Below are 25686 nucleotides of genomic sequence, written 5' to 3'. Positions count from 1 at the left end.
CTCTGTTGGATCAGCCAGAGATACTCTCTATTTGACTGGTTACTCAAGGAGCACTTTCTTATTGTGATTGGGTTTTGTTTGTTTGTTAGTCTCCTTGGCATAGGGACATCAAATAGATGATACTAAAAGAATGTAATAAATCATTTAAAGCACTAATATTTGCTACTTAAACTCCACCACATTTCATCGGACAATGAAAAACATTCACTTCAATATATTTCTAATTATTAACCTACATAAATCCTGTGATCTATCCGAAAACCTTGTCTGAATCTTTAAAAATGGCACAATCAAGTGTACATCCACTGAAATAAACTTTAGAGTTGCTGGTTCTGTGTACCATCGTATAATCCATGATGACATATGTCTCATCCTTATTCAATCAACTGAAAACGTGTCGTAGCCGTTCAACGTATTCGGGTCTTTTACTTTGAAGCTCACGCCACTTCCGGGATGCGGCGCGCGAGATTTGTGTTTTCCTGCAAGGAGCTAGCAAGCTGAGTGGTAGTTTTAACCACTTTCCTTTAGTTTCATTTCATAGTTTTGTTGTATGTTGTCAGCGTTTTTCTAGGAGTTGTATCGCGACATGAGAGTTAACTCTGTTATACGTCGTCATGGTAAGTTTGAGACTTCAAAACCAGACCTACTTTTGTCGCGTGGCTTATTTTTGATAATGATTAGCGGATAGTTCACCGTGTTTTAATAGCTTTGGCAGCCAGCTGTTTCACTGTCTGTGGTTGCAAACTACGCATTAGGTAACGTTTCCTACTCGAAAATATGGTTCAAACAGCTTCACTACCGAGTTTTATGTTTGCTAATCTAATTAGTTGGCTGTTATTTTCGAAGTAGTGTGATGGGAGGCTGCTCGTCATGGGGAATGTGTCTCATCATTAATGTCGAAACTAACTAGTTTATTGACGCTGTTTACTTTATACTTAAATTATCAACGGCTTTTCTTCTCAGGTGTACTCTATAACAAACTCTAGGCATCACATAAGTCACTTGAAATGGATTTACCCACAAAAAACATGTACGACGTATTCAAAGATGACATTTGGAAAGGTAAGACGTGAACTTGCAAATTAAAAAAAAAAAACTCTGACGTTGATCATTAGCTCACAGAAATGTAAAGAAGCCTAAATACCTGCACAATCCGTGACCATTGTAAGGTGCAATACATTGAGCAGGTGCTTGTGTTATTATCTCCTGACAACTTGAAAGCTGCATTCACAGTCACTGAATGACACGTTTTCTGTCATAGCATAAGACATGGTATCATGTCATGTGTGTTAAGGGTTGTGTACTCAGCTATAGTCTGTCATCTGTTTATGATCAATTACTTTTAGAGCTGGGACCACTGGACCCAAACTGGTTTGAGATATTGACGACACAAACGACAGTTCATCAGGGAAATGTCTCCGATCAAGAATACACGTGCACTTACCAAGAGGGACTTTTCAAAACACCTCTAGAAAAATCTTCAGTTGACAGTCAGATGTTTTCAACGCCCAAAGTTTTCAGACACAGTCGTATTTTGTCACCTGAAACGGAGGATGAGCAGTCATTCACAAATGCAAAAGGTAAAGATTGGCTGTTGTGTGATGTCAATTCTTGGAAACAACCCTGCTTATATGTACTGATGACCCCATTTGAGCTTATGGTTAAAAACAATATTCCTCTGTGTTACCTCTCAGATAAAGGAACATTACCGTGGACAGCAACAGATAGTCCCTGTATACTTCAGGGGTGAGTAAAATATCCCGGCATACTTCTTAGTTGTATCAACGTTAATGTTAGTCTTAAGCGGTTTCTCATCATGCATGATTGCCAGTTGCCATAATGATTGCAGCTATATAGTTATAAGTAGCTATTTAATTAATGCAGAAACTAGAGATACTTAAGAATTGTGCTTTGGGGAAACATTTGTAAGTTAGAAATGAAAATCCTTTCCTTCATACTGTAGATAGCCTGAGTTATCATGCCAGTGTTTCTTCAATGCAGATTTTGCCACCTTTGGCTGGTTTTGATGGCTGTTTTTTATTTTTTTATTCAGGGTCCCAGGTGGGAAATGTGGGGGTATCCAGCCTCAGAGTGAGGATAGCTTTGGTGAGTTGAAATTGTATCTGTACTTCATCTGTATTATTTACATCAAGATTTCATCATTTGTGGTTCATTTTTATGCCTCTATGTTCTGTATAGATTTACTCAATACTCCAAACAAATCCCCGGTAAGTAAATGTAATCTAACACTGATGTTATTTTTCTCATAGTAAAGCAATTATTTGAATGTGGAGTGGTGAACCATGTTACGTTTATTCTCTTTTTTTTTGTTTTCTCAATGATGTAGGTCAGCTATGCCAAGCATATTTCTGAAAGTCTTGGTGCACAGATTAACCCTGACATTTCATGGACCAGTTCTTTAAATACACCACCAGCAGTGCAATCCACCCTGATTTTATGTGAGTAAATTATTCATTTATAGTTCCTGAAGTCTGATTGTGTTTTGCTAAGTGATTTGTATGTGTTTTCAATGTTGCAGCTAAAACTGATGAGAGTCCCTGTTCAGTGAGTGTTACTGCGGACAGAAATGTTATCGTGAGTACTCCATCCAACCCAAGTTAACTAACACAGTAAAATAATGTACTGACACTACATCATCTTACATCATGTGATCTGAAATTGAGGTGCTAAATGTAAGTAGAAAGCAGCTGAAAGTTTGTCGCAGTTTCAGATTACATCTAAAACAGTTTTTTTCTCTTACCTTTCAGTTTGTGCGGAAGCTTTTCCCTTCTGTTTCAGAAGCATCCACAGTCGGAGTGCCGAAAAACATGGACATGCCTGTTGTTTCCCAAGGTACTGAGTTTACCTTTTACTGTTTGTCTATATAGCCCTTTTCACATTTGCTTTTTCGAGCTGGGTCTGATGATTCGTTGCGCATTGTGTCACAGCTGCTAATGCACCTCTGAGTCATCAAAGGAGTTGGTAACAGAAGTGAAACAATCCGTCTTGTGTGTGCTTGCATATGTATATCGAACCGGCATTACAGAGCAAGGCACTCTAACCAACGGTGCCGTCATCACTGAGCTGATTCAGCCACACCGGCTTACTGTGTGAAATTAAATTCATCTCTGTTTGACGTGTGAATTATGAGGAGCGGTGTCGTTTTTTTTTGTTTGTTTGTTTTTATGCACCAATAAGGTATAATGCATGTGTGAAAGAGATATACGTATGTGGCATTGAATTTCAAAGAAAGACATTATAGTTTCAGCGGGTTTGCTTATTTTTTGGTTGCACTGACATAAATCATGATTTTCGTTCTCTCATCAATAGGCCCCGTTTCAAGTGAAGCCCACAACTGCCCTCAGACTTCACAAAACCAAAGGGAGAGTCTATGGTCACAGAAAGTTCCAGATTCTATCAAAGATGGAGAAATTTGCAGCACAGTAGCTGAAAAGGTTCCCTGCGTGCTGTTTGCCAACAGTAGCTCAGCTCTCAGAAAAGTGAAGCCTGACAGAAACAAACGAAAACAAATTGTTCAGACTAAAGATGGCTGCAGCTCTAAAGTTGTCACAACAACACCCAATGCTGCTTCCAGGGAAAAGGAAACAGCTAATTTGGAACCTGGCAAATTTCCATCTTCCCCACTGATGAAAACTAGAGATAAAGCAATAAGCCAGTGGTCTCCATTGAGTTTATCTGAAATCCCACCTTGTACTGAGGAAAGTAATATCGTAACAGAACACCCATCTCTTCAGTTTTCCAGGCCATCAGTGAAAATTTCAGACTCTGGCTTTATAAGAAAAAAAAGAAAATTTGTTTACACGGTTGGAACCTTAAAACCACAACTTAAAGAAAATGAGGTTGCTGCTCAGAAGATGGATTCGTCACCAGGGATTCCAGACTCTGGTAACACATTTCTCATGCCAGTTAAATTTAGAAATGTGATGATACATTTGCTGTAAGATTAAAATAGTACTTTCCTTCAATGACTAATTTATACTTTACTAATTTATCTTTTTTTATCACCATGTTTTCTCTTAGGACAAGAAGTAAGCCTTAAGCAGTTGGAGACTGCATCAGATGAAACAAGCTGTTGCAGTACTGGGAAAACTGCGGTGAAAAAACCAAGAAGACTTAGTGGAGAAAGTCTGCTTTACTCTGCAGAAGCCAAAATGCAGGATCTTGACATGTCACAGCTTTGCAGAGATTTTGCACAAGACTTCAGCCAAATGTCAGAGTCTGGTCAACAGAGTAAAGTAGCAGAGAACACTCAGCATAACTTCTCTCCATCAGCATGTCTCTCAGTCATGAAACAAGCAAAGCAGAAAGTAAGGCAAGCAAACCTCCACCATAATTCTGTTGGCAGCAGTGACAGCAGACACGTTTCTACCACTAATCAGAATTGCTCCATCAGTGAAGGCAGTGGAAGTGACAGCGGATTCCAGACTGCTTTTTCAAACATCACGCATACGACTGCACCGTCCTTTGGTCCTCCTTGCACAGACGACACCGGTCAAAGCTCTACAACTGATATCCACATGACCACTCCTTTTCCAGCTACAAGGAAAGGAAATGAAAAGGTACATTTGGATGCTGAAGCTGAAACCACACTGATCGGTGGGCAGAGATCCAATGAAAGGCAGACAGTGGACCTTGGAAGAGAGAGTGAGTCATGCATAAAGAGCACATTAACACAACAACCCAGCAGTACACAAGGAACTGTTGATAACATTGACTGTGTTCCATTAAATGGCCCAATTCATGGCAGTCTGCCAGAGAAAACATCAGTTTCTGTTCCCTCTGTCCATGCATCAGGATTCAAAACTGCTTCAAATAAAGGCATACACGTCTCCTCAGCCAACCTAGAGAGAGCCAAGCGTCTCTTTCAAGAGACTGACGGTGAAAAGGCTTTTAGTGGTCAGCCCATCAAATGTGACAATGCCATTAAACATAAAAGCAGCATGAGTAAAAGAACAACTTCTAGCACAGACCAGCTACCTTCTTTAAGAAAAGCATTGGGTTCACAGTTAACAGCTTCACAAAGAGCTGATGTGACTGAACTGTGCTCTCTCTTAGAGGAAGCAGACAGCCAGTTTGAATTTACGCAGTTTAAAACTGCAAAACAGAAAAGGCATGGTCAAAGTGATAGCACCTCTCCACAAAAAGCTGACAAAGAAGTTGACCCTGACTTTCTTACAGGTATTGATTTTGATGACAGCTTTAATGATGGAATATCAAACGCCACAATTCAATCCACAGATATGTCACCACCAAGCACACTGAAAAAGGAAAATTCCTCTGTACCTCCCTCCTCAGAGCACATCTTTGAAGACGGGAGATGTGCTGTGTCAACTGAACTAGGAAATCTTCAGAGAGCTGACCACAATGAAGCTCGCAAGATGGAGAACAGTAGTACTTTAATGCCTGGTGTTGCATTTAAGACTGCAGGAGGAAGGGTTTTGAGAGTTTCCAGAAAGTGTCTGAGCAAAGCTAGAGCTTTGTTTGCAGATTTGGAGGAGAATTTGGCAGATCAGGAATCACCTGGGAAACAACAAAGTCAAACTGCTACTAAAACGGAACAAAAAATCAGCATGGATTCGAACATGTGCAAGAAGGATTTGAAGAGAATTCAGGATGGTTTTTGTTCCAACAAACGGGTCACAGTTGTCGAAGTTGAGTGCGATTCTGGAAGTTTTGAAAAAAGCAAAACTGACAAAGCCACGTGTCAAAGTGGTTTCCACATGGCTAGTGGGAAACAGATCTCTATTTCAGTAAAATGCATGCAACAGGCAGAGGCTTTTTTCAAAGACTGCGGTGTAATGGACAGTAATGATGGCGAGTTTGATAAGAGGAGCATAAATCCTGTGTGCGAAGATGTTGGAAATAAGAAAAGCCTTTCAAAATATAAAAACATTCAGGTCAGCATATCTGAGGAACCTGTCAATGGATGCACCAAATCAGAAAATGTAAATGGCAGACTGTTTGCACAGCACATACAAGGACCGCATGTGGATAAAGGGGAAATGAGCAGTAATGGTACACTGGCTTTGAAACATAAAGCATCTCTCAATGAAAACCCATTTTCCACTTCAGGGACATTTTCCTCCCTGCTGTGCACAACATCAAAGAATACCGATTCCTATGGTATTGATGAATTGGGCAGTGGTGATGGATTCTGTACAGCCAGTGGAAAGAAAGTGTCTGTGTCAGCTGATGCAATGAAAAGGGCTGAAAGTCTTTTGAATGAAATGCGTACACCTGTGGACATAAACAGCCAGCCCAGTCAAAAAGGGAAAACATTAGGAACAGGGCAGCTTACCACCCAGGTCTTACCACCAGAAAACTGTGGATTTCAGACAGCTGGTGGAAAGGAACTTTCCATTTCATTAGCAGCTCTAAAGAAAGCAAAAACTTTATTCAGCGAATGTGAAGGAGTTGAGAATAATAGTGTTTCATCGCCACATTCCAAAATTCCAGCGACTCGTCCAACGCTCTGTAATCGTGGATTTTTTGCAGCCAGTGGTAAAGCTGTGGCACTTTCATCTGAGGCCTTACAGAAGGCTAAAGCTTTCTTCACTGACATCAGTTTGAGTACAGACATCCCATCTGTTTCAGACACGATGAGTGAGAAGAAGCATAAGGATGCTCAAGAAAACTTTGAGCAAATACATTGCGGTGTCACAAATGCAGAGGGGGCAGAAGTTCATGCGTCACAGAGAAATGTTTTAAAAGCAGAGCACGCTTCGAAAGAACTGGATGATTTTGTCTTAACCAAAGCAATGCAAGAGGCAGATGCTTTCTTCAACCACTGTGAAACGGATTGCGATAATGCAGATTTGGCAAAAGATGAGAAAAGTAAAGTACCTGTGAGTGTTGTGGGCAGCAAGGAGAAAAATCTTACAACCCTTAATCCAGGTCAAGACACTCCTGAAGAGCCTGGAAATGGATGCGCTGAGGACACTGACAGGCGGGTGAAACAGAAAGAAGACATTTTTCTTCCACAAAAGAGTGGATTTCAGACAGCCAGGGGAAGAGCAGTCGCTGCTTCATCTGAAAAGCTGAAAAGAGCAAAAACCTTGTTCAATGAATGTCAAGGCGTTGAAGATGAAAAGGAGACAACATTGCCACAATCCACGATCAATGCTCTGCCATTCAGGGGGGGTGGATTTCGTGCTGCCAGTGGTAAACCTGTGGAACTTTCATCTGAGGCCCTTCAGAAGGCAAAATCTCTGTTCGGTGACATCAGTGTCAGTGCAGAGGTCCCAGATGTTTCACACACAAGGAAAAGTGACAATAAAAAACAACACAGTGGTGACAACACGGGGAAAAGACAGCTGGGTTTCACAACTGCAGGGGGAGCTCAAGTCCGTGTGTCACAGAAAAGTCTGATGAAAGCAAAGCATCTTATGAAAGAATTAGGCGCTTCAGCAGTGCAAGAGGAAGATGCTTTCTTCAAATACCGTGAAGTGGATGGTAAAAACACAATGTTGTCAAAAGATGAGACAAGTAAAGCCCCTCTGAGGGAAGGTGGCAGTGAGAAAAACAATCTTATACCACTTAGTCCAGATCAAAAGGTGGCTGAAAGTATTTCTGAAGAGCCTGGAAATGGATACACTGAGGACGCAGATGAACAGGTTAACCAAAGAGTTGACACTTTGCCAGCAGGGAATAATGGATTTCAGACTGCCAGTGGAAAAGCAGTTGCTGTCTCATCTGAAAATCTGAAGAGAGCAAAAACCTTGTTCAATGAATGGGAAGGAGGCGTAGATGGAATAGGTACAACACCACCACTGTCTAAGGTCCCTGCTCTGCCATTCAGGGGGGGTGGATTTCGTGCTGCCAGTGGTAAACCTGTGGAACTTTCATCTGAGGCCCTTCAGAAGGCAAAATCTCTGTTCGGGGACATCAGTGTCAGTGCAGAGGTCCCAGATGTTTCACACACAAGGAAAAGTGACAATAAAAAACAACACAGTGGTGACAACACGGGGAAAAGACAGCTGGGTTTCACAACTGCAGGGGGAGCTCAAGTCCGTGTGTCACAGAAAAGTCTGATGAAAGCAAAGCATCTTATGAAAGAATTAGGCGCTTCAGCAGTGCAAGAGGAAGATGCTTTCTTCAAATACTGTGAAGTGGATGGTAAAAACACAATGTTGTCAAAAGATGAGACAAGTAAAGCCCCTCTGAGGGAAGGTGGCAGTGAGAAAAACAATCTTATACCACTTAGTCCAGATCAAAAGGTGGCTGAAAGTATTTCTGAAGAGCCTGGAAATGGATACACTGAGGACGCAGATGAACAGGTTAACCAAAGAGTTGACACTTTGCCAGCAGGGAATAATGGATTTCAGACTGCCAGTGGAAAAGCAGTTGCTGTCTCATCTGAAAATCTGAAGAGAGCAAAAACCTTGTTCAATGAATGGGAAGGAGGCGTAGATGGAATAGGTACAACACCACCACTGTCTAAGGTCCCTGCTCTGCCATTCAGGGGGGGTGGATTTCGTGCTGCCAGTGGTAAACCTGTGGAACTTTCATCTGAGGCCCTTCAGAAGGCAAAATCTCTGTTCGGGGACATCAGTGTCAGTGCAGAGGTCCCAGATGTTTCACACACAAGGAAAAGTGACAAGAAACAACACAGTGGTGACAACACGGGGAAAAGACAGCTGGGTTTCACAACTGCAGGGGGAGCTCAAGTCCGTGTGTCACAGAAAAGTCTGATGAAAGCAAAGCATCTTATGAAAGAATTCAGCGATTCAGCTTCAGCAGTGCAAGACACAAATGATGTGGATAAAAGCAGTGAAATGTCTCACAATCATATAAGTATAGCACCTATGAGTGAAAGTGACAGCAAGAAGGAAAACGTCTCCAAACTGAGTCCAGTAGACATGTCTGGAAATCGAAGCACCAAGGGCACAGACGGACAAGTGAAACTAAAAGAAGAAACTTTCTCACCACAGAACAGCGGATTTCAGACTGCTGGTGGAAAAGCAGTTGTCATCTCATCTGAAGCTCTGAAGAGGGCTGAAACCCTGTTGAGTGAATGTAAAGGAGCTGAGGATAAAATTGTTGCTTCATTGCCACATTCAATCTCTGCTCCACCTTTGAAGAACAGGGGATTTTTTGCAGCCAGTGGTAAGCCTGTGGAATTTTCAGATGAGGCCTTAGAGAACGTTAAAGCTCTATTCAGTGACATCAGTATGAGTGCAGGTATCCTGTCCGCTTCAGACACAAAGAGAAGTGATGAGGAACACGAATATGCTGAAAATGATCCAGCGAAAGTACGCTGCGGTTTCAGGACTGCAAAAGGAGGAAAAGTCCACGTGTCAGAGGAGAATCTTTTAAAAGCAAAGCATGTTTTGAAAGAATTTGATGATTTGATCTTAACCCAGGCAATGAACGATGCAGATGCTTTTTTTAAAGAATCTGCGGATGGAGAGTTGGAGCGTTCAAAAGTGAAAGATGTGAAAAGAACTTCAAATTCCAATGCTGCCTCAGCTAGTGACAGGGACATCCCTGCAAGGAGAAGAGCCCCATCGGGAGTTCAGTCCTTTCATTCTTTGCAACCAATTGATCATAAAAACAAAACGGCTGAGAGTTTAAGTGTACAAGACAAGACACTTACAGATGTTTTTAAGTGTCAAGAACACCAGATTGTCTCATCAGTGGTGGGCGACGTATATGGAAGACCTGGACAAGAAAAGTCATTCTTGTTGGACTGTGAAGTTATAAGAGCAGATAAGTCTTCCGATCTAAATTTACAGTCGCTTAACCTCACTGGCTGCACAGAAAACCAACAGAAGCTTTTTGCCCAGGAGGCTCTGGACTGCACAAAAGCCTTGCTTGAGGATGAAGGTCTGGGCGGCCAAAGTCTCTCAATGACTTTTGAAAATGAGCTTCTGAAAGATGACCCAAAATTCAGCAACAAATCAACAAAAGAAGAAACGGGAAGGAGGAAGAGAACAGTCGGTGATTCGGATCTGACCGGTAAGTGTCCGACACGCGTCGCGTATTTATGGCGTATATGTTTTACTACAACTAGAATGTAGGACTGTTACAACTAATATTAATAGATTTGATATAAATGGTTCCTTGCTCTTTAATGTAGGTCAACCTCCCTTGAAAAGACGCTTATTGGAAGAATTCGACAGGACATTTGATGGTCCGAGAGGTTCTGCGCTCCACCCTGTAAAAAGTTGTCCAAATGGTAAATTACTTGCACCGTGGCAGGTTATCTAAACATGCATATTTTGTCATGTACATTAAATAAGTTTGATCTTTTTTAAGGCTTAATGAAAGACAGGGGAGTTTTCAAGTACAGTGTTCATCATCAGCCAAACATCACAAAGCCACACAGGTGAGTTGCTTCGAAATTTGAAGTCACATTTTTCGAACAGCTGATAAAATGTTTCTTTCTTTTCTACAGGGATGGAAAAAACTATGTGGACATGAGATTTCAGAAGACAACACAAACACAAGGTTCAGCCCCAGGAGGCAGCGGCTCAGCGCAGTCAAAGATGCCTACATTTGTTCCTCCGGTCTTCAAAAATACAAAGACGGAGGCTCAAAAGAATCCAGTTTTCAAAGAAAATTCAGTAACACCTGTGTTTGTTCCACCATTCAAAACAAAAAGGACTTTAGTACAAGAGGGCTCCCCTAAACAACACGACGAGGAGGATAAAAGCCAACATTCCTTTATAATGCAGTCTAACAGGAACACTTATGTGCCGCCCACTAAAAAAATTCAAGGCACAGCAGATGTAAAGACTTTGGTTGACACTACAAACGATGATATGAATAATGGAAGTGTTCCTGTTGACTGGGGATCAGTCAGTTGTGGCGCAGAAGCATCACATGTGGATGACACATTTTCCAGAGGCAGAGGTACAGTGAGGTTTTATTTTTTTGATAAAGTCACTTTAAATGTGTGTTCTGTATGATACGGCTAGAATACTGAGACCTTTCTTCTCTGTTGACAGACATCTCTCAGAACCTTCAGAACATTGAGCTTGCACGGGATATGCAAGACATGAGGATCAGGAAAAAGAAGCGCCAGAACATTCGACCTTTACCTGGAAGCTTGTTTCTAACAAAAACATCAGGAGTGGCGAGGATCCCCTTAAAGGTTGCAGTGAATGGAAAGCCTCCAGCGAGATACACTTCAGAACAGGCAAGGACATAACTCTCACTGGGCTTTTAAGCATTTTTTTATGGTTGGAAGTTTTGCTACTTTTTGTTGAAAAATAAAGAAAATGCAATCTGATGTTGTTGTTTTTTTTTCAGCTGTACAGATATGGAGTCCACAGGCATGTTTCTGAGATCAGTAGTGAGACTGCCGAATGTTTTCGCTTCAGTTTGCTGCACTTCATCAAACAGGAGACGTTGATAGATGAAGGTGGTGTTCAGCTTGCTGATGGGGGGTGGTTGATGCCCAGCAATGATTGGACAGCAGGAAAAGATGAATTCTTTAGGTATAAGTCAAATAAAGCTGATATTAAACTATTGATATTGACTCGTGATATTTGAGTAATCGGGCGTGTCAAGTGACGGCGTGCACTGAACTTATGTTCCACAGAGCATTATGTGACACCCCAGGTTTGGATCCCAAACTGATCAGTGAGGCCTGGGTGTACAATCACTACAAATGGATTGTGTGGAAGCAGGCGTCCATGGAAAGATCCTTCCCCGAAACAATGGGTGGCCTCTGTCTCTCCCCAGAGCAGGTTCTCCTACAGCTTAAGTACAGGTATGCAGGGAGAAAGCTTACAGTAGTTTTGGTTATTTATATATTTTAGTTGCTGTTCGTTTGACCTTGTTTATTCTTGTTAAAGATAAAAAAAAAAAAAAAGAACTACCCCCCATCTTATGTGAAAAAATGTTGCACCTTTTTTATAAATACATCAAGTATATTGGAACTGCAGTTCTCCATTAACATTGAACTGCTTGCCTTGTATGTATTAATTAAATTGGCTCTGGCATTAATGACCATAGTCATCATGGATAAATTACTTTTGCTTATTATCGAATTAAAATGTTCATTACATTTCCCAGACTTGTTGCTTATGGCATCAGCAATCCTGTTTGGTCTGAACAGTTTAAAATCCATGAAAATGTTTGCCTCCATTGACGTAATTCTGGAGAAAATACTATGTACTCACACTGGAAACTACTCAACTTATCCTCTAAAGCTGTCATTCTATTTCATCTATTAGATACGATATAGAAGTAGACCACAGCCGCAGGCCAGCTCTGAGGAAGATCATGGAAAGGGACGACACAGCGGTCAAGACACTTGTTCTCTGCATTTGCGAGATCGTCTCCAGAGGTCACTCTCCAAATGGACAGAATCGCAATGAAACCAAGACTCCTCAAAGTGCTGATACCAAGGCGGAAGCTTCATCTGCAGTTGTTGGCCTTACAGACGGTTGGTATGCCATTAAAGCCCAGCTAGATGAACCTTTGGCTGCCATGCTTCACAGAGGTCTACTGGCTGTTGGTGTCAAGTTGATTATCCATGGGGCCCAGCTGGTGGGATCACAAGATGCTTGCTCTCCTCTGGAGGCACCAGAATCTCTCATGCTAAAGGTACATAAAGAGGGAGACCATAAGTTGCTCTTTCTGTCCCTAAAGGAAACGCATAACAAGTATTTTATGTATGTGTTTAGATTTGTGCCAATAGTTGCAGACGTGCACGATGGGATGCTAAGCTGGGATTTCACAGAGATCCACGACCCTTCCTGCTTCCAGTCTCCTGCTTGTATAGCAATGGAGGGTCAGTGGGATGTGTTGATATCATCATACTGAGGAGCTACCCCATACAGGTGGGTTGAGTCTAGCTTTAATGTTCAAGTTCATTATGGTTTTTCCTTCAGGGGCAATTAGTGTCTGGGATTGTGAAGGAAAAAAAATGCTCATTTAGGAGACAAGCAACAGAACATAAGCTACCGATTGCTTCATGAACATGTTCAGTTTCTGTTTGCCATGAAGGGTCATGTCTGCATTTGCATTGTATTTTCCAGTGGATGGAGAGGAAACCAGATGGAGGTATTGTGTTCCGGTCAGCTCGAGCGGAAGAGAAGGAGGCGAGACGATACAACAGCCACAAGCAAAAGGCTATGGAGATGCTATTTGCCAAGATACAAGCTGAATTTGAAAAAGAGGACAAAGGTAGAAGTTATTTCCACTCATTCATTGCAAATTTAAATTGGACAAGCTTTAACAAGTTATCATCTTTAGGGAATATCAAACCTCAGCGGAGAAGGCAAACAATTAGTCATCAGGATATTGCAAAACTGCAGGATGGAGAGGAACTGTATGAAGCAGTCGCAGATGATGTGGCTTACCTCGAGGTGACATCAGAGTTTCCTTACAGATTGTTGACTTTACTTCATTGATGAATGTTCTCTGCTCCTTACTTTTATTTATTATCTGTGTCTGAAGGCTCATCTGAGTGAACAGCAGCTGGAGGCTCTTCGTAGCTACAGACGTTCAGTGATGGACAAGAAGCAGGCTGAGCTGCAGGATCGATATCGCCGTGCTCTCGAGGCAGAGGACAACGAAAAGATCTGCCCCAAAAGAGATGTTACACCTGTGTGGAGACTTTGCATTACTGACTCGACAGCCCAACCTGGCTGTGGTGAGTCTTTTTTTCTTACTTTATCTTGCTTACTTTTGTGTGGATGTTTTCTTTCATTTTTTTAAATGTATTTATTTATTTTTAAATACAGGTTACCAGTTGAATCTTTGGCGACCTTCCTCAGATCTTCAGTCTTTACTGAAAGAAGGCTGTCGATACAAAGTCTATAACCTCGTCACTTCGGATGGAAAGAGACGCAGCAGCATTGAAACGGTTCAACTCACAGGGACAAAGAAAACACAGTTTCAGGAGCTAAAGGTACTGCAGAAAACAAACGTCTTTTGCACACTCGGCATGCATGTGGAATGATGTGCACATGATACAGATTAGATGACTGAAACATTTCAAACATGCAACTTAATTCATCACATAGACTTCCCAGGAATGGTTGACTGCACGTTTTCAGCCAAGAGTCTCCACGGATTTTGTGAATCTTCAAAATGAAGAATTCCAGCCCCTGTGTGGAGAGGTTGATCTCACAGGATATGTGATCAGTGTCATAGATGGACAGGGTTGGTGACTTGTATTTAATTTTTTATTGTGTCGTTTAAAATGTATACTTAATGATGATTTGTGCTTTTGGTAACAGGTTCCTCTCCTGCATTTTATTTGGCTGATGAGAAGCTGAACTTTGTGAAAGTACGCTTTTTCAGCAGCTTGTCTCAGGCTGGCCTGGAGGATGTGATAAAACCTCATGCCCTGTTGGCTCTGAGCAACCTGCAGCTGAGAGGTCAGTCCATCTTTCCCACTCCTGTTGTGTATGCTGGAGATCTGACTGTCTTCTCTACAAACCCCAAAGAAGTTCATCTTCAGGAATCCTTAAACCATCTCAAAAGCTTGCTCCAGGTACAGTGCTAAAATCAAATGTCTCCAAAACAAGTTTTAGAAACAGTTTTTACACCTTTTGTGGATGTTTTTACAGCCAAAGTGCTTATGATTAACTTTTAAAGTTGCATTAAACAGCTGTTAAGAAAGATATGAAATTACAAAGTTGTTGCCTGTATGAATTTTGACAGTGTGGACTTTTGAAGTGCTGCCATTCATTCATGTTCCTCACTAAGGTATGAGGCAAAGTCCTCATAGAATCAGTTTGCTTGCAAACGTTTATCATGCCATAGCAATGCATAGTAGCTCAACAGTAGCTCCCTGGATTTGTGCTAGGCATACCAGCTACAGAGAAGTTGAAGTGGTAAAGCTTGTCATAAAGGGTTTGTTTTTGGCTCCTTACCTGCAAGGGCATTATTGCTCTTTGCAAGCCTGTGTTTTAATAAGAGATCCTTTGGTTCGGACTTGTGCCGTGTTGGCAGTGATGTATTAGGGTTACCAGGTCAGACCTTTTAAGATTTCTGTAGAAAGTGTGCTTATTCAGACATGATGCTGACACATTCAGTTTCCATCAGATTAATGGGAGAGCAGTCTATGTGTAAAAGGGGCTTTATGTTGACTTTGTTTTTGTCTTAATTTCTTAATCTGGACATTAATGTTAAATTGTTCATAAAGACAAAGATGCTGGAATGGCTTACGATGTCATACAATCAGATCCTGGAATCATTGTTAATCTTCTGGGTTTACTGACCTGAAACTTGTTAAAATGTCTGATTTTCATCATCTTACTTTAGATACAATAAGATGATATTAAATGTTAAAATAGCACCACTATAATTGTTTGTGTATTTTCAGCGTCAAGAGAACTTCTTTCTAAATGCAGAAGAGAAGCTTTCACAGTTAGTCAATTCTGAAGGCCTGGGCTCCATCTCCTCTGTGGCTCTGCAACCACGAACCCCAGCCTCTACAATGGAAAGAAAGCAAGACTCAAAGACAGCTGTGAGTTCATGTTAGCTTTGCCTGTTTGGTATGTTTGTTAGAACCACTTCATTCTGACTAAGAACTGAAACTTTTTTTATGCAGGTAACGTTTCAAAAAGGCACCAGGAGCCTCGGTTCCTTCACGCCTGTCAGCAAGAACCCTCCTGCAGCATCAACTTCAACAGAAAAAGACCCCAGAAGCCTGAAAAGGAGGAAAGCTCTGGATTATCTGTCTCGTGTCCCTTCTCCACCACCTCTCTCCTTTCTGAGCTCGTTGGCTTCTCCGTGTGTAAAGAAGACATTCAACCCCCCCCGACGGTCTGGGACACCTAGCACTTTAAAAGCTGTACAGACTCCAATAAAAAAACCTGCTGACTCTGTGGTGGAGGATGAGTGGGTGAATGATGAGGAACTGGCTATGATTGATACACAGGCGCTGCATGTTGGTGATTCATTGTAGGTGCATATGGCTTTATTTTGACTACAAAACACGTTTAAAACAAACTGTACAAATGAGTGAATGTGAAGATGAAGACTGCTTGTAAGATATATTTCCTGTGGTTATTTTTTTTTCTTGTCACTAAGCTTATTAAAGTGGTTAAATTTGCACTGTAGAATCATGTCATCACTTCTGCAGTTGTCTCTTCAGTTCACTTGTTTGTCTGTAGAGTTTAGTTTGTTAAATCTTTCACAAATTCAGAATTATAGACCTGCAATGTAGTTCTGTGATTCCTTTTTTTTGTTTGTGCTTTCGTATTAAATATTTTTATGATTTTTGAGGGAACCTTTTGGTCCAGGCAGTGAAGTTACCACTTCTCCTGTCCAGAGAGACAGTGATATTTTTCAGTGGATTCTGAAACGGGTACTTTATAAGAGCAGTGATGAAAAGAATAAACTTAGACTTGTTATGGTTTTGACAAAAATGTTCTTGGCAAATACTAATGGGCTCATTTGAAAAGAGTTGTCAGTATTAAAAAGCAGCAAGCTAGTTTGATTCATGGGAATTTTTTTTCTTTACTTTGTCTGTAATGTTAAGCAAGAAATGTGTTCTTTTGGCTGTGACATAAACATTGACTACTGTAAAAAATATGTTTGAAAAGAAAACCTTAATGCATTGTGGGAAGACTCGCTTTTAGCTACTGTAGATGGCTCCAACAGTGTATATCAATCTAACTACGTTTACACTAAAATATACTAGTTCAATGATCAAGGCTCTTCCAGTCAGATTTTGATCCAAAATTAGAGATACGAGAGGTACATATATCTAAAGATGTGATGCAGTACCTTGCTGTTTACTATATCAGCAGCTTTGTAAAGACATAATTGCATGATAGTGTATGTAGAGTTGATTCTTTGGATAAAATAAATAGTTAATACTGACATAATTAAATATGATATTGTATCAGACTATATTATTCTGAAAGGTGTTTTAAGTCTTGTCCCTCCTGTTTATATAACTGAAGGTGTCAGGATAAAAACACCTTAATCCATAAAACACCATAAATGAAAGGCATCATAAGAAGACTTTATAGCTGAACAGTAGAGTTGTACAGTAAAGTGACCACAGAGTATATTTTTACTACCTTGGTTGGTGAGTGTAGTGTATATATATTTATATATGTATACTTTACTTAAATTATGACCATTTTAAGTCTCCAGACTGTGGTGTGTCACACTTTAGACCTGTTCGTGGCGCTAATGCTAACGTTCACCTGTTCGCGGAACACTGCTTAGAAGCAGAAGAAGAAGAAGAATGTCGCCACTTCCGTAAATAAGGGAAGCGAAATGTTGAAATTGTTTGCCGGTTGTTTTGATAACACCTTTATTTCCATCCATTTACGCTTTCCGGATGTGTACAGACGGTAAGCAGTACCGACATTGACGCTTTCTTGTTAATTCAAAGTAGTTTATTAGTTTTAATTTTGTTCATGTTCTGTGTCATGCGCGTTTCGACAGTTTAGCTAATGTATAACTGGCGTCTTAGTCCACGGTTTTGATATTAGTTTATTTCTTATCGTCTAATGACCTCAATAGCTTTATAAACACAATAATTATGAAGCAGATTTTTAAGTATGGATACACACATCTGTCTATCATTCGATTAGGTGTTGATTTTATAGCTCACAGTAATTTAAGATAGATATAACACTAATATTAACGGTGGTATTTTTGTTGGTGTGGTGGAAGTAAGTGTGTGAATTTGTTGGCTTGCAGATGTCTCGTCCTGAATTGTCCTCCATGAACTCTAATTCCACCAAAAAGCCTTGCGTTTATGAAAATAAAGAAGAGTGTGGAGATGACTTTGCTGATAAAAGTCCCAACTGTGTGAGCACAGGCCGCAGCAGTCCAGACACGTGTGTGAGAGACCGAGTGCTGAAGGAGGTAGGACTCACCAGCACAGTTTTCATTGGTCCAGCATTTCCTCCAGAAACGCCCAAAGCCAAAACCGATTTCGAAGACTCACTGAGTGAGTTTTATAAAGAGCTTGAGAAGATTGATGCACCCAATGGGGCTGATGATAACCCAGGGAAACAAAATGTTCAGCCATTCATACCTCCTGAAACATCTACCAGCAAGAAGACTCAGGATAGACCCAAGGAGAAAATTATAACAAGAAATTCTGTAGAAACAGACAGCTACCAGAAAAACAGTGCACAGATGCATAAACCCTGGCCTCACTGGTATCAAAATGAACCATACCACCTCAAAAGACAAAGGCCAGAGGTGAGCCGTGGTGGATCTGTTTCGAACCAAAACCAGTGGAATTATCCTCCACCACCCAACATGCCGCCACACCCGAGATTTCACAGACCACCATTCCCTCACCAACACCACCAGTCTGGATTCCCAAATCCAACAAACCTGCCTGCACATGTTCGTTCTTCCTTGAACTGTTCAGCAATAACAAACCACTATCAAGATGACTATAATTTTCCATCATTTTCTAATTTTCCGCCACCAAATATTAGTCACCCCTCTCAGGGTTTTTATGGAAATTCTCCACAACAATTTGGTAGGGATGATCGGGGTTGTTACTTCGACACACACTCGGATCATCCAACTGTTGGGTGGTCTAAAGATAGAAAAGAAAAATGGTCTCGGTGTGATGAAGATTATGACAGACGTCAGAGATTTGATTCAAGAAATGAACCCTGGGAGCAACAGAATCCCTTCCAACCCTGTGATGATAGACACACATATAATTCAGCCTTGGTGCTAATTTTGATGAGGGGATTACCAGGATCTGGGAAAACAACGCTGGCCAGGTACAGCTGGGGTTAATCTTAAACATAAATGAGCTTTTTGTCAATTTTGACCCTATCCTTATCCAAACTGTTGACTGTATAAACAACATTCACAGGGAACTGCTCTCCACTGGTCCGAGTGGGCTAATTCTGAGCACTGATGACTACTTTGCCCACAAAGGTGGCTACTGCTATGACCCAGGCCTTCTTGGAGCCGCACATGAATGGAACCAGAGCAGAGGTATTGTCTCTAAATAATCATACAGGTTCAGTAATACGTGGGATTTAAAAAATAATAAAAAAAAAGACTTCATGCTGTGTCATCTTCACATTAAGATTATTTAAAGCTTTTTTTTTTCTTTTTTAACATTGAAAGAGTACTTTTGTTGTTTTTGTGTTCAATTGTGTCTTAGCTAAAGATGCTTTGCATGATGGCCGGTCTCCCGTTATTATCGATAACACAAACCTCCAAGCCTGGGAAATGAAGCCATATGTCAAAATGGTAGGTGGTGATGTCATATATCAATTGTATTTTACTGTTTTCCAGCTCACAGCTCTTTTAGTATCCTTTAAAAAAAAAAATCATACTTGTTTAACAGGCCTTAGAGATGGGATACAAAGTAGACTTCTGTGAACCTGACACCGGCTGGAAATTTGATCCTCTTGAGCTGGAGAAGTATGATTTCTTTTTAATTTAATTTAATTTAAGATCGTATTACAATACATGCAAGAATTAACACTGTTAAAAGTCACATCCCCTCATGACCATATTGCACTATTTTTGCTCAAGGCGGAACAAGCATGGTGTTCCTCAGGAGAAGATTACGCAGATGATGGATCGCTTTTCATTTCCCATATCCATAGACATTGTCCTGAGTTCACAGGAACCGTCTCATGTCAACCAGAGACGACGACCAGAGAATTCACAGATAATTTGAAGGAAACGAGACTTTCGTTAGTTTCCACAGGTATTTACCAGCTGACGACTTTTACTTGAAGACCAAAACTTTTGTACTTATGTAAATATTGTCAGCTGCTGTTTATACATGGTTTTTAATTTATGACTTTGTATATTATAGATTTATACCTTTATACCCTTTTCTGAATACATAATTACATTTTGAATGAAAATTTTAATAATTTTGTATTTAGTGACTAAAATGTAAGACTTTTTCTTTTGTAGTTTGTGTTCTGTATAATGTGCAAAAAGTTGGAAAATCTAAACGTCGTGTCAATTCATGGATTATTCGATTACCTGCTCATAGATTAATTGTATTTAGCATCTTCTGATTTCCCTAGAGAAACCCAGCTCAGCTTCATAAGTCATTTATCTGTTCGACTATGCCAACACGTGGCTGTTTTTTTTTTTTTCAAGGAAAAGAGTTGTTGACTGTTGATGCCTGCAAGGCAGATCAAAAGGCAGTTTTCCTCTCCTTTCCCAGAAAATGGCAAATATCATCTTTGTTGAACATTTTAATGATTCTCCTTATCTAATTCACAACCTCAGGAGTCTTTAGGATAACAGCGGTTTTCATACATCTATAAAAGGAGAAAAACTGCATCATCTCATGACCTCCTGTATGGTGTCTGTACAGTTAATGAGGTGTGTAACGTTTTTTTTACTACATAGTTTTTCTGGGAAATATTTTCCAAGAGAACTTTCTATTTTCACGTGTTGTTGTCAAGCAGAAAAGCTCAAGACACTGAAGACTTTAAGGGTGGGTTCACAAATTTTAACGATGATGGTCGGTGGAGGTTTTGCTCGGTACAATTCTGTTAATATTAGCGAAGAAGAGGTCCCTTATCAGTTTTAAGTGAATATATAAATTTTGTAAGTGTACGTGTGGCCTGAACAAATCTGACAAATCAATTTAGTACTCTTTTAAGTTGAAGTCATCCCAGACACAGTTGAGCTGCAGAAAGTGTACAGAAACGTGAGAGAATTTTGTGGTAAAACGACTGGTGGTGATTTGAGGACAACCTCGGACTGTTGAGACCTCGTTAGCTGCCGATAAACCTTTTAAACAAACAACTCTGGATTTTATCCTTTGGTGCTCACAAGCAGAACCTGTTTGGGTGTTGAATTGGAAACCGACCGCTGTCTGTAGAATTGTGAAACCTTTTCTTTGTGGATTGACAATATGAACATGAAGGAATAATAAATACCCCAGCTGCTCACTACATTCACCATCTTTGTCATGGTAAATGGCATTTTTTTATCAGACCAGTTGGCCAAATCAGCAAATGAAAGCATTAAGACGGCACGTAGAGACCATTTTGCATGAGAGCTTTTTGTCTGATGACTTGTGTTATCGTGTCTCACAGGAAATTACTTTCTGCCTCTCCGTTCCCTTTGGTGTTCATTAAAGCAGGACACAGGTGCTGTTTGTCTGGCTGTGTGGAGAGTCAAGAATGACTTCTCGAAACCTCTGTTTTACTGAAATACAACAGATATCTTAAATCTGTAAGACGACATGTTAGATTTATTTGCTGGATTTATGTTCCTTTGTTGTTTGTAAATCGATTCAACAATGTTTAGGTTTTTTTTTTTTTTTTAAATGGTATTTGTGGATTCAGGAGTTTTATTTTCTGTGGATCTTCATGTGAAAGTTCTTAATTAATGTTCTTTTCCTTCTGTTTCACAACCTGCAGACTGAATGTTGAAAATAGCACAGTGAAAACTGAATGCACATAAAAGAACTATTCTTTTATACTGAGGTATTTGTTGGTTTTGCATAAAATGACTCCATCACTTAATAATTAAAGTAACAACAAAGGGATCAAAATGGGATCATCTTACAGCAATATGCTTTAGGACAAATGCACAAAGTGTTCCAATGAAAAAATGTGTTATCTCTAAGGTTATAGTGTGGCAAACACTTTTGTTATGTCTTTCAGTCCATGCTAGTGAAGGCCAACATATCAGTTGTTATTGTGCCTCTTCATTTTATATACAGAATTTTTTAGCTCTCTCTCTTGCATAATATATCTTCATATCCCTTATCAACAATCTGGATTTGGCATTCACACTTTTTTTAATGGAATTTGTATTGGACAGACCGCATCTTGACCACCACACATTATTTTGTCAGGCTTTTTGTCCAATTTGTTTAAAAAGTGTTTCACAAACGCAGAAGGTGTGAAGCACTGCGGTGCATGTGATCCATCTTCCAGCAACGTGTTGTAAATGAATAAATGAATTTCTGCCTCTCAGTGTATCATTGTTTACAGATGCAAAGATCAGACAGCAGTACTCATTTTGCTTGTCAGTCACTTCCTGTCTTTTCTCTTGAGATTTATTTACACAGCAGTGACCTTGATCCTCAGAATTCAGCACTCCTGTGTAGTTCAGGAACTAAAGTAACAATCTGCAGCAGTTCGAGGAAATGCAAAACTTTCAACAAAAGAATTAACAATGTAGTTACATTTTCCACATGGTAAATGTTGGGAGAGGGTAAGATATTAGATTTTAAATACAGTATCCACCTCCATTAATCCTTAAAATTTTTAAATTGACTTTACATTAATTTCTTAGCTGAGATTACTGATACTCAGATTTTCAATTATTATTTAGATTCTTAATATTTGATAACATGCTAGTCAAGCACTATCTTTTTAAGGGCTTTTCCATGGCTGAGTGTAATTCTGAAGAGACAGTCTTGAAAATATGTGAACTGCCAAACGTCTGAATAGACTCGACTGCAACAGATTGCCAATAAAGAGGGAGATGCACAAAGGCCTCCTAGTTAGACATATCCTTGCTGATTTATGATCTGATGAAGAACAGGTCACATATTTCTACATAACATGTAGAGGTGTTTCAAAGCTGTCGAGTAAGACAACGATTTAAAAGATTTGTTGTGTGGGCAGCTTTAAAGAAGATTTTAACTAGGCTTGTTTTCCACCATATGGATGGCAAGCAATACCTGAAAGTATAAAAAAACACATTCACATGATAAACCAAAGGTGCTGGGCAAATATGAATGCACACTCACACAGCAGCTTGAGCCTAAAAAACAAAAAACACCTTTTTTTTTTAAATTCAATTTCATTCAATCTTTTCTGACCCAACTAAAGTAGCTGAATATTTGGTTTCTGTTTAGCTTTTGTAGAAACTGTAGTTTCATGGGAAATAAGATTATTTGATGTCCCTCTGTCTCATTTCCATGTATTTAATGTTGGGTAAAATCATTTCTTCAAACCAACAACATGATCACATTCTCAGCAGAGAACATTTGCCTTCAATTTATTGACCCTTGAAAACATGGTGCCATTCAGCATGCGGGACCTTGGTGAAGCACTACATGAGCACGAGTGGATAAGTGTCCAGGAAATAGCTCATTTCTACTGGAGAGACCATTCTAAAGTGGACCCCCTTCACACACTTATCATCAGAGACGTGGCTTTCTAACCACAAGTCTTCACGCAATTTTTCTATTTATCATTTGATTATAATGAAAAGAAAAGTCCAGTGGTGGCGAAAATAATCTTCCAATAGAAGAAGAATCTTCTAGTAGAATTTTTTTTTTTCTGTACAAACAATTATAACTCATGCACCTTAAACAATCAAAATATTTCAACATTGACACCAAGGGTTAAACTTCTACATTTATGTGTATGTGGGGAGTGTTTTAACTCTTTATCATTACTTTATCTCATACCAGCTCTGATTTATCAGTACTGCAGAAATCAACCAGCAGGACTGCCAACCATTTTGGACATTGTTGACACATAATACAGCTCAACAACAGGATGTCTGAGACAGGAAAAGTCATAATCTGTGGAAGAGCTAACGAGTTTATACTTCCTTCTGGCACCAAAAGCATGGACACAAACATTTGCATTTTGAAAGCTAACGGTGCACTCTGCACTTTGTGTTCATTTGCAATAAGTTCTTTTGTAGTTATGGTTATTTTGTACAATAATGGATGAGAAACACACAGTAACGTCTTGACGATTTTGCTGTGGTACAAGTTGTGGTGCCACAAATATAAATGTGAGAACAAACTATGACCACATATACTGTAAATGGCTTTTGCAGAAATAAATGACAAAACAAAATGTATTTTTCTCTTGGCTTTCATTTACCTCCTTTACTGCATTTTCTGTTTTCTCAGACAGAGAACGTCATTTAGGTTTCAGATCTTATTCAACCTGTGAGTTTAACTTAGCCTCTAAGGAACATTTGGAAATCTAGACTCTCAGGCTGAAGGCTACTGAGAGTCCTTGAAATATAAAGAGACTAAATGATGGCAGCTAGTAACTGAATCCACTATTACATAGATTTCACAATGTAACAGAATGGACAAACCTGTGCTTTCAGTATCTGGCTTTGCACGTTGGCCAACAGCAAACTTGTTTGTGCATGTGTTGTTGCCAGGTACAGCATAATTTGTAATATGAGAAAGCCTGCAGCAGCAAAGAGCAGACATGCTTTGAATGATGATTATGTAAGACAGCTGTTAGTGATTTGTTCTCCCTGAATGGCAGTGATGAACCACTCACTGCTGTTAAACATCATAAAGACAAAAAGAGAAAGGAAATAATCAAAACTGGCACTTATGCTGGAAGCTGAGGACAAAAAAAGGATGTGTCAGGGTAATGTGCTGTAATTACCACATTAAAAAGTATGAAAAAGATATGTTGCCTTGTATAAAGCTCTGCTCTTACTTGATTTCATCCAAACAGTTCTTGCATAACCTCATTTTTTTGGAAGTGGAAGAGCAAGATGAACAGGATACATTATCCTTTATACTTGGCGTTACAGAGAGGAACTGCTGCCTGCAAACAGATAATTAGGGATCATATCAAACGTAACTACTATTGATAAGTAACACACATCAGTCTCTAGTCTGAATTAATTCGATATTTTAGAGTCAGTAGATTCCTCATGTTGAGGTCCTTTTGCAATATCTAGTTAGGCTGGTGGGTAAGGAGATGAAGCATGAAAGCTTTCGTAAGCGGCCAGCCACAGTTCACGTTGTTTGTTGTGGTTGTCACGTGAGGCTGGCAGCCAATAACAACCGTGTGCTACGACCGCACAGCGTGTCATCTATGTACACACTAACGACCGATGAGTGGAGTGAATGGAACAATAAGACACAATAAGACCGGAAACCATCTCATTCACTCTCCAAAAGAAAGGCGCAAACTGACTGAGACTCACCAAAAAGTGGTCATACTAGAATACACTTTGCACACAGTCTGGGATCCGATGGGATGGGCCGTTATCTGATTATTTTAAGGCAACATTCATCTATTGGGGGCTACAGAGCTTACAGACTTCAGATAACAGAACAAGAACTCAGTGGTGGAAGAATATTTCAAATTCAAAATCAATTCATACCAGTAATACTATAAAACCAAAAAGTCCTGTCTGAAAAGTCACGCTTGGGTAAAAGTAGCTAAATGTAGTTAGATTATTAGTTCTCTTTTACCTCTCATGGCTTATATATTGTAAGATATAACATTTAGATGATTGATATTGTAACAGTGTCGCTTAAATGTTGGTTTGACACCAAATAAATCTTAGAGGTTGAGGAATTAAAAATAGAATATGAAAGAATAAACAAAAAAACCTGTTCTGATATGCAAATCTGATTTAGTGTTTGTTTTTTGTGTGTGTGTGTGTGTGTGTGTGTGTGTGATGAGTTTGATCATTACCAATCATTAAGATGAAAACATTTAGCAAGAGGGGAAAAGTCACTATTTGGTGGAGCTGTAAATGACTTAAAAATCTTAAATGGAATCTAGACTATGCATCAAATTCACCAAAAATAAACCAGGTGGCTAAAAGATTGCAAAATAAGGTTTAATATTAAAAGTGCTGGGTTTCCCAGTATCAAACAAAGTTTTTAAATGGATCTAAAAGTAGAAGGTACAATATTTTCCTCTGAAATCGTGAGAGATATTTTGAAATACTCATTTATAATAGAAAAAGTAAACAAAACTTCTGCATATGAATTATCTGTCCTTGCATTATTGCCCCAGACCCCTCAGCCTTCCCCTT

At 39.8% G+C, this 25686-nt stretch overlaps 2 protein-coding genes across 2 annotated transcripts; both read left to right on the top strand.

Moving 5' to 3' along the window:
* Window positions 1-490: 490 nt before the first annotated feature.
* brca2 (BRCA2 DNA repair associated) lies at window positions 491-16373 on the top strand. Its single transcript, XM_072392150.1, has 27 exons — window positions 491-617; window positions 964-1062; window positions 1347-1580; window positions 1695-1746; window positions 2054-2106; window positions 2200-2228; window positions 2348-2459; window positions 2540-2595; window positions 2769-2853; window positions 3331-3906; window positions 4042-9978; window positions 10100-10198; window positions 10279-10348; window positions 10418-10875; window positions 10971-11161; window positions 11275-11462; window positions 11567-11737; window positions 12204-12576; window positions 12657-12812; window positions 13011-13158; window positions 13228-13340; window positions 13432-13627; window positions 13719-13885; window positions 14001-14139; window positions 14217-14473; window positions 15308-15451; window positions 15536-16373. Exons 2-27 carry the CDS (start codon window positions 1008-1010, stop codon window positions 15890-15892), a joined length of 10416 nt encoding a protein of 3471 aa, XP_072248251.1. The 5' UTR covers window positions 491-617; window positions 964-1007; the 3' UTR covers window positions 15893-16373.
* Window positions 16374-17183: 810 nt separating this feature from the next.
* n4bp2l2 (NEDD4 binding protein 2-like 2) lies at window positions 17184-22066 on the top strand. The gene is made up of 6 exons (XM_072392149.1): window positions 17184-17294; window positions 17647-18698; window positions 18794-18918; window positions 19091-19179; window positions 19277-19353; window positions 19468-22066. The coding sequence occupies exons 2-6, from the start codon at window positions 17647-17649 to the stop codon at window positions 19613-19615; spliced, it is 1491 nt and encodes a 496-aa protein (XP_072248250.1). The 5' UTR covers window positions 17184-17294; the 3' UTR covers window positions 19616-22066.
* The last annotated feature ends 3620 nt before the right edge of the window (window positions 22067-25686 follow it).

This window comes from Leuresthes tenuis, unplaced genomic scaffold, assembly GCF_036924035.1.
Source record: "Leuresthes tenuis unplaced genomic scaffold, fLeuTen1.0.hap1 SCAF_9, whole genome shotgun sequence".
Taxonomy (NCBI): Eukaryota; Metazoa; Chordata; class Actinopteri; order Atheriniformes; family Atherinopsidae; genus Leuresthes; species Leuresthes tenuis.
The sequence above is the reverse complement of the archived record's forward strand: the minus strand, read 5'-3'. Positions and strand labels throughout refer to the sequence as shown.